This window comes from Chanodichthys erythropterus, chromosome 13 (assembly GCF_024489055.1).
Source record: "Chanodichthys erythropterus isolate Z2021 chromosome 13, ASM2448905v1, whole genome shotgun sequence".
Lineage (NCBI taxonomy): Eukaryota > Metazoa > Chordata > Actinopteri > Cypriniformes > Xenocyprididae > Chanodichthys > Chanodichthys erythropterus.
In genome coordinates, this window is record NC_090233.1 from 41,928,066 (window position 1) to 41,937,144 (window position 9,079).

The following is a 9,079-nucleotide window of genomic DNA, read 5'->3' on the forward strand; positions in this document are numbered from 1 at the left end:
AGCAAGTTTTATTTACTGTTATTGTAGAAGTTCCCATCCACTAGCATTATCTGACTGACAGACAGCAACGGTTGGAGTTAAAAATCATAATTTGTGTTCCACTGAAGAAACAAAGTCACCTACATCTTGGATGCACTGGGGGTAAGCAGATAAACATCAAGTTTTCATTTTTGGGTGAACTATCCCTTTAAGTTCTCAACTAAGCAAGTCAAAAGCGACAGTGGCAAGGAAGCCAAAAATCCATTAGGCTAAATGTAAGAAATGGGGAAAAAAAATCTTGGGAGAAAACAAGCTCAGTCAAAGTGTTCAATTCATAAATGGTTTCTTTATTTTTTTTTTTTTTGTAATGAAGTGTGATTCATTATAAAGCATTAGTATGACAAAATCTGCACTGTGTTGTTGTAATGATTTTTTCAGTAAATTGAAATCAGTATCAATAGACAGCAATAGACACTTTATATTGTAGACAAACGTTTCATAGTAGTTACTTAAAGTCCACTGTGATTCTTCCTCTGATGCCATCAAAACATATTAACTGTAAACAAAACACCAAATTATCATTAGAATTATTTTTATTTCATGGTTATATCACACACAGATTCCCCCTGGATAAGAAAGGTTTGTATAAAAATTAATAAAAAGTTGAAGTGAAGTTTTCACTGAGCGCTCCTAAAAAAAGAATAAACATAAATAATCATTATTCTGTTATCCTTTCTTCATTTGTAACATAAGAAAGATATGAAGTTTCTGTATCAATTGTAATGTCACTGATAAGACTCACCTGGTCTTATTTTCAATCCTCTCAATGATATTCTTGGTAAACAATGACTCTGGGTTTAAGCATCTTTGTCCTGCACCATTCTTCAGCGTGACACTGTTCAGACACAGTCAAGTTATTTATATAGATATATAGATAAATCTGTATTCAGTTATGATAAAAAAATCGCCTATATAGATCTTATGAATAGACAGATGAATAATCAGTTTACTCACACAACTTCCAGATGTCCACAAGATGGACTAACAGGGTGAATTTCCACCTTCTCTATCAGCTTTGGCTTCACCATTTTGGCACCAGCACCTCGACATAAACATTTTTGGAGTCCAAACCCAGGCTGCTCTAGGATGGTAGAAATAAATGATGAAAATGATCAGTCTAAAACAACAAACCAACTGATTGTGTTAAGTAAATAAAATATTAAAATAAGCAAAACAATATTACCTTCAATAACAGCAATAGCCAAACTGACAAAAATAAGAAGAGCAGCCACAGTCTTCATCTCTTGATGGGCTTCACCTTAAACCACTCGGCTAACCAGCTGTGAGTAAATGAGCAGACTTGCTTCATTTTATACAATTCTAAGACAATCTGGGAATTCCCTATTGGATGCTTCAGCACATAATAGTATCTGGCTGGGTTCCAGGTCCAGTACCTATAATCTTTTTGGGAAATTAACAGTAACAACTGTTAAAATCATTTTATAAAGCTGTGTCATCATGATTACATATTTCACAGTACAGTGTTATCTATGTCATCAGATATAAGATATAAAAAAAACAGTAATGGAAGTAAAACAGTTTTCTGATTTACAAAGTCACTCATATACTCATATTGTGCATTATTGCTTTTTCTTCACTACACTCACTTCACTTCACTCAACTGCTCAACATTATTTTATTTATATATTAACTTATATTTACAAAAGGTCAACATTATTTTTGTTGTCATTCAGCTCAATTCAGTTCAAGTTTTGTTCACATCCAATACTGTCAGTGCAGTTAAATGAATGTTGCTGGATATTAAAGGGTTAGTTCACCCAAAAATGAAAATGATGTCATTAATGACTCACCCGCATGTTGTTCCAAACCTGTAAGACCTCCGTTCATCTTCGGAACACAGTTTAAGATATTTTAGATTTAGTTCGAGAGCTTTCTGTCCCTCCATTGAAAGTGTTTGTACGGTATACTGTCCATGTCCAGAAAGGTAATAAAAACATCATCAAAGTAGTCCATGTGACATCAGTGGGTCAGTTAGAGTTTGTTGAAGCATCGAAAATACATTTTGGTCCAAAAATAACAAAAACTATGACTTTATTCAGCATTGTATTCTCTTCCGGGTCTGTTGTCAATCCGCGTTCATGACTCCGCAGTGACGCTGTTGATGTAAGACGCCCGAGCTTCGTTTTCAGTCTGAGGGAGACGCACGCTGTATTCAAGCTATTCTACATTGTTTGTATTTTGGTATTGCTATATTTTTTAAAATGGTGCGTAAGTGTGCATGTCCTAATCGCCAAAAACAACGACGTAAAAGTGCATTACCAACGCCGACAGATGAAAGGATTCAATGGAATCAATTCAATGGAAAGGATTCCAGAAGAGAAGACAATGCTGAATAAAGTCGTAGTTTTTGTTATTTTTGGACCAAAATGTATTTTCGATGCTTCAAAAACTTCTAATTGACCCACTGAAGTCACATGGACTACTTTGATGATGTTTTTATTACCTTTCTGGACATGGACAGTATACCGTACATACATTTTCAATATCTTAAACTGTGTTCTGAAGATCAAGTCACAGAAACGGAGCTGGGAGGAATGGAATGGAACATTGGGAACATCTAAGCGCATGGTCTAAAGCACACGGTGCAAGTGCACTTAGGTCTAAAAGGGTTGTAAGGGTTGAGTAATGGGTGTGTTTTTGGGCGTAAAGTGCAATAAACCAATCAGAGTCTCATCTCCCATACCCCAGTTGCGCTCATGGCGGATTCACTTTACATGGCAGAATTTGCAAGTGGAAAAACTGAATGTATGATAGGGCCCAAACTGTTCAATTCACAATTTCTTTATTTTTCATAATAAAATTTGATTCATTATAGAACATTAGCATAACAAAATTTGCACTGTATTGATGTACTGAATTTTTCCGTTAATTGAAATCTGTATCAATAGATAGTGATATAATAGATTGCAAAATAAGAACACTTTATACTGTAGACAAATGTTTCATAAATGTTAATTACTGAGAGACTCAACAGGCAAAGTCCATTGTTATTCATCCTTATGCCATCAAACATTAATTGTTTCATAGTAATAACAAAACACCAAATTATCATTAGAATTATTTTATTTCATATCACACACAGATTTCCTCTGGATTAGAAAGATTTGTATAAAAATGAATTAATAAAAAGTTAAAGTTAATGTGAATAAAGTTATAATTATGGACACAAGCTATCCAATACTTTATCCAAAACACTGTTGGTGGTCATGATTTCTTACAGATCAAATCATTTACTGCCATTAAAATTAACCTGTATCATTTTCTTCAGATAATGTTTAAAATCACAAAACATAAATCAAAATAAGAAAAACGTACATTTATGGATAAATGGCTTTGAAAACTTTTGTTATTTGAAAGGTGTGTTGTAACATGCTGGAGGAAATCATTTCACTAGTCATCCTTGTCATCAGACTTCTTCTTCCTTCCTTTTCTTCCTCTGTTCTTTTGGTTTTTGTTTTGAATCCTAGGAATGATGGCACAATGACATAGCATTTAATTCTTACATACATACATAAACATAAAACGTAACATTATAACTGATTGTTATACATGCAAAAAGTGCATGGTGGTAGTGTAACAGTGGTGCATACCCTTTGCTCTTCAGTAATCTCCGTCCTTGCTTCTTATATGGATCCAGACACACTTTTAACCTCTTTCCCCTTCCTTTTTCCTTTCCTTTTCCAGTGAGAGTCAATCTGAACGTCAGCAGGGGGGAAAAAATCAAATCATTTTAGAGGACATGCAATGCTCATTAATTATATTGCGAAAATGAATCTCTAGAAGCAATAGGGATTTATAAACATTACATCTTGTAACATGAGTTAAAGGATGCATACTTACATAATCTCGGTCTTTGAGCAGGAGGCACTTGGTGGGAACAATTCAACTGCAAGAATGTATCTAGGCTTCACTGCTTTCGGCATTCTGCCTCTGCATAAACAGCGCTGTGAAATCCCTGCTCCATGTCCTATATTTAACAACAGTAATAAGTTCAAGGGCTAATGTACACACTGATGCAGAAAACAATTGTTCTGGAATTCACTGATTGGATTGATGCCAAAAACATGCACACATGCACTCACACACACGAACATTAAGAGGCATTTATTATGATGCTTATATGCTTATCAAAAACATTTCAGAATAACTTACTTTCATCAATAACATCAACAAATGTGATTATGTTTCATTCTGTGGCTTTCAGTAATACGTCATTCTGCTTGCACAATCACTGCATTCTGCGGTCAAATATTTTATATAATGATTGACAAACTGATCACACTGCAGGGTTTATTTTTCAATAAGGACAGACTGTAGATTTCCTTTACAGTCCATTTAATGCTTAGAAATGACATACTTTTATTCATATATGGTCATATACTTTCATAAATTAAACATGAACCTCTTGATCTTTTAAGTTTTAATATTTTCTTAAGGAGTTTTAACTATGTGTCATATTGACCTCAAACTGAAATTTTGTTTCTGGATAACAACTACCTTTTTAAAAGATTATTAAATATAAAGGGAAACTCTAAAGACTTTTATATTCTTATTAATTATTTTTACACTAACAATATAAAGGGTTAAGGCTGATTCGACGCAAGTAAATAGATATCAGCTTACCTGCAGAGTGTACAACACTTACTCCAAACAGCACAGCGCACAGCAGTGTGAGAACAGCCTGATTCATGATTCACCTCACAGGCAGATGCAGAGAAATGTTTCTTTCTTGTACGGACTTTCCCTTGTATAGCACAGATTTACTTTCATTTTCCAATCTTCCAATGAAATGCTCTCACCACACATCCTCCATCCTTAGGGATAAAGCTGCCCGGACAGAACAGAAATAGCCCCTTTGTTTTGACATTTGAAGGTGCATGCATTTTTGAGTCCCTATTATTATTATTATTATTATTCATTTTTGTTTCTTCTGGTTCAAGCAAAAGGAATATACCTTTTTTAAATCATTCTATTTATTAGTGAGTGTATTAACAAGGTCCTTTTGGTAGTCAAACATTAACATTCAACATTCACATTCATAACCCTCAAGTGAATGATATGAGCAGAGCATATATTTGGTCACTTAGTTTGTGATGATTGCCTTTTGGGAAGAGATTGTATTTCCTCTGGGAGTTCTTTTCACATACTTTCCATACAGGAAATAAAGAAACTGTGTTGAATTTAACTTCTTTAACTTCTTTAACAAATACACTGAAGATTTAAGATGACAGTGATTTTTCTCTTTTTTTTTTGATTGTCATATGCACAAATGGTTTTAGTAAGATGTGATATTAGTGGTGATAATAATTAAATGATCAAAAATGATCAAATCATGTGCCATGTTATGGAAAGATTTGATATAACTTTAAGTGATCAGACTTTTCACCAGGTCGATGATAAAATTTTGCAGCTGAAATGACTAGAAAAGGAATGTAAAAGATGTCCTTTCCTACTGTATGTGTGTCACAGACACACAAGGTTCTCCCTTCATTCAATCATACTCACCTCCCTATTCCTTTCACACATCTGGAGGACTCAAGCAACTCCCATTCAAGACTGTCATACTGCCTTACTCACCATTTGTCCTATTTCCATTTAGCAAAACTCTTTCTTTAACGACCCATCACATGATTGCGTATTATTACATATTGCAATTCTCTGCCAATTGAGCTACGCGAAACCCGAAATATGACGCAGATAAAAGGGAACAATGCTTTAAAGTGAAAGTGTCCTGTTGTCGATAGGGGCGCAACTGCAGCAAACATTCCTATGGGTCGTAGCTGTATTGGTTGGAAAACATGTAACATTTTGTTCAGTCAACTGTTTTGGGTTCACTAACATCCTCCTGTCTGAGTCTCCGTAACAATGTGACAGCTAATTTAAAATAACAAGGTCATGTGTTTGGACAAGAGGAATAATTGGTAACCTATAACAGAATAAATTTGTAGTAGTGTAGTAAAATTAACTTATTTTCTGTATTCATTAAGTCTGTGAAAGCAAATGGCATCACAAAATCTGATCAATGAATATGTTAAGAAAAAAGAAAAAAAATCCTAATCTTAGAAATGTGAGATTTGAGGAGGTTGAAGATCTCAAAAGAAGGTCACAGTCAAGATTTTCTGATGATTCCTTTGTGGCCTCCTTGTTTTTGTTTCCGTTTATGACTTCATGGTGAAGATAAGGGCAAATTCAGCTCAGTCCTCCCTTATTTTGAGGGAAGAGAGGCTAAAAACTATAACACTAGTAAGGAGGTTGCTTACAATCATGCAGTGCCAAGAAACATAACCCAGGAATTAAAGACAATTGAACAAAACATATGAGCATACATGATCACAGAACAGAAAAACTAGTAATGCAGGGGAAAAAAAAAAAATCTAATTCAGCTTAAGAAGAGAAATGGATAACTGCAGTGTAGATAATCACAAGACATTCTGCATCAAAAAAGACACAATACTTTGTTACGGCCCCGGTCTAGGTCAGGACCGCAACATAAACAACAACACAGAATGGCTGTTAAAGTACTCATTTTTATTTTCTTAGTTTCTTCTTAGACCTTTTGATCAATCTTTTTGTGTGGCAGCAGTTGGAGAATACTAGCAAAATCATAAGATAAACAAAAGAACTGAAGCAAATGATCAGGGGTGAGCAAATGCCAAAATAATAAACAAACAGCACTCTAATTTCCCATTAAAGGTGTTATAGAGGATGTTTTGTTTTATACATTTTTGCAATATTACTTGAAACTGTCTTTACTAACTGATAAAAGACTATATATTAGGTGCACTGAAAGGAATAATGTCAATATACACCATCTGTGCACGAGGTAGGGCCTTAACTTCAGCCAATCGTTTACGCGATCATCGCATAAACGATTGGCCCTCTGGCATGTCAATCACTGCCATTACGTTCCTTGTGAGAGACGTGCACACTCCAGTAACTTTCCATAGGCGCCGCATGCAATGTTTTTGTCAGGAGTAACAACTGCAGATTATGAGTTACCTGTGATGAGTCCGACATAATGAATCAACTAACACGACACAGCGAATGCTGGTGGTAAACAAACACTCCTGTTCCAATACTCGTGCACGAGTTTTGGGAGGCGTTCCCTCGAAATGAAGGAGGGGGGTTGTTCTTACGCTCATTTCAAAAACTCACTAACAGTCTTTGGTTTCTCAGTCGTCGAAAGCACCTTTAATGAAACTAACTTCCCTGTGCATCAAAATAAAGAAACCAAAATACAGCAATGTAACCTCACTCCTTATCTATTTAAAAAAAACAGGAGGAAAAGGTGGTGGCCAAGTGGACTACAAAAAAAAAAAAAAATAAGGCACTTACCCCCTACAGCTTCACACGTGGTTTACAGACATGTATGTGGGACATTGAAGTTCAGGACAGAAAGCTCTCGCAATGGTTAACAGCGCTCTGTTAGAATGTAACTTGATTTAACAACATTTTAACTAAAGCTTAACACCAGAACTAACACATGAGCAACAATGATCAAAGAGAGAGACATACAGAAGAGATCATGACAAGTAACAAAGAGATAAACAATCAGGTAAAGAGCAAGAGCAAAAGTGAGAGCACCCTCCAGCGAGACTTGGAGGAATTAATAGGCCTCATCTCTGGTCCAACCATCGACAGTCTCTGATTAGCGCCTTGGGCCAATCCTGTTAGAGAGGAGACACAGGAACATATACACAGCATACAATACGTCATAGATGTAACAACTTTAAAAACAACCTTAAATGTATCTTAATCAACTTATTAAACTGTTTCAAAGTTGGAGCATTACTGATATAGTCCAGGTGATATGTGAAAATAATGTTCACTTTTTCATAAAAGCATGAAATTTGATACACTACAGTTTTGGACCCTGAACATTTTCAGAAATGGAGCCATAACAAAAATTCAGTGACGTGATCTGAGAACTTAGCCTGGACTTTATAATATCATGTATGTTGCATGCATATAGAGTTTCAAAAGCTTAATACTTTTGTTCATTAACCCTGACAATACAGTGAAAGTAGAATAAAAACTAGTAAAGAGTAGAATATTCAATATGACCTTAGCAACATGTCAGACACAAAGATTTACTTCAAAAAAATAAAAAATAAATAAATAAGCTGCTCAATCAATAACTAACTAACTAACTAACTAACTAACTAAATAACTAAGTAAATAAATAAGGGGACACTTAAATCACACATTGGAGTTTCAAAAGCTTAATACTTTTGTTCATTAACCCTGACAATACAGTGAAAGTAGAATAAAAACTAGTAAAGAGTAGAATATTCAACATGACCTTAGCAACATGTCAGACACAAAGATTTACTTCAAAAAAAAAAAATTAAGCTGCTCAACCAATAACTAACTAACTAACTAACTAACTAACTAACTAACTAACTAACTAACTAACTAAATAAATAAATAAGGGAACACTTAAATCACACATTGGATCTTAATGAATGAAGTATTTGTTAATAACAAAATTATGACAACAGTTAATGGAAACCAAAATCATCAACACACTGAGGGCTAGGTTCAAAAATCACACCAAAAATCAATGTAAAAACTGAAGTTGCAGGCTGATCCAACTTGCAAGAAGTTCACCACAGCAACTCATAATGTAAGTCAGTAGTGTGTAGGGGTAGCACAATGAATCAAATTTCTAATCATGATTACAATTACGGATGCCACAATTACACTGCAATTACAAAAAACAAACTAGAAACAAAAAAGTCCACATTATTGTGTGCATAAGTAGTGTGTTTTTTTTTTCTTCTGCAGGTTCTCTTCTACAGGACAGGTTATCTTATTTTATCATATTTTGTCATAACCGTGCAGTCCTAGTAGTGTGTATGGATGGATGGTGCCCTGGGGGATCTTTTCCCAGACTTGGATCAGACCTTTGGATGCTCATAATGTCCAAGAGGTTCTCAGTTGGATTCAGGTCTGGGGAACGTGAGGGGAACCTCTTCGCACAAAAGAGCAGATACCAGTCCTGCTACTGGTTTGTTGC

At 34.9% G+C, this 9,079-nt stretch overlaps 2 protein-coding genes across 2 annotated transcripts; both read right to left on the reverse strand.

Annotated features, from left to right (window-relative positions):
* Positions 1–656: 656 nt before the first annotated feature.
* LOC137035000 (C-X-C motif chemokine 11-1-like) lies at positions 657–1,280 on the reverse strand. Its single transcript, XM_067408246.1, has 4 exons — positions 1,215–1,280; positions 994–1,118; positions 782–874; positions 657–669 (listed from the first exon to the last, which is right to left on the reverse strand). The coding sequence occupies exons 1-4, from the start codon at positions 1,278–1,280 to the stop codon at positions 657–659; spliced, it is 297 nt and encodes a 98-aa protein (XP_067264347.1).
* Positions 1,281–3,031: 1,751 nt separating this feature from the next.
* Positions 3,032–4,762, reverse strand: cxcl20 (chemokine (C-X-C motif) ligand 20). The gene is made up of 4 exons (XM_067406827.1): positions 4,684–4,762; positions 3,901–4,027; positions 3,651–3,755; positions 3,032–3,523 (listed from the first exon to the last, which is right to left on the reverse strand). Exons 1-4 carry the CDS (start codon positions 4,748–4,750, stop codon positions 3,451–3,453), a joined length of 372 nt encoding a protein of 123 aa, XP_067262928.1. The 5' UTR covers positions 4,751–4,762; the 3' UTR covers positions 3,032–3,450.
* Between the last annotated feature and the right edge of the window lie 4,317 nt (positions 4,763–9,079).

Coding starts and splice junctions, on each gene's coding strand:
- cxcl20 (XM_067406827.1), bottom strand. CDS start 4,750: ATGAATCAGGCTGTTCTCACACTGCTGTGCGCTGTGCTGTTTGGAGTA. Junction 4,028..4,683: donor AAGTGTTGTACACTCTGCAG/GTAAGCTGATAT, acceptor TGTTAAATATAG/GACATGGAGCAGGGATTTCA. Junction 3,524..3,650: donor AGATTACTGAAGAGCAAAGG/GTATGCACCACT, acceptor CATCATTCCTAG/GATTCAAAACAAAAACCAAA.
- LOC137035000 (XM_067408246.1), bottom strand. CDS start 1,280: ATGAAGACTGTGGCTGCTCTTCTTATTTTTGTCAGTTTGGCTATTGCT. Junction 1,119..1,214: donor CTGTTATTGAAGGTAATATT/GTTTTGCTTATT, acceptor ACCATCCTAGAG/CAGCCTGGGTTTGGACTCCA. Junction 875..993: donor TGTGGACATCTGGAAGTTGT/GTGAGTAAACTG, acceptor GTGTCTGAACAG/TGTCACGCTGAAGAATGGTG.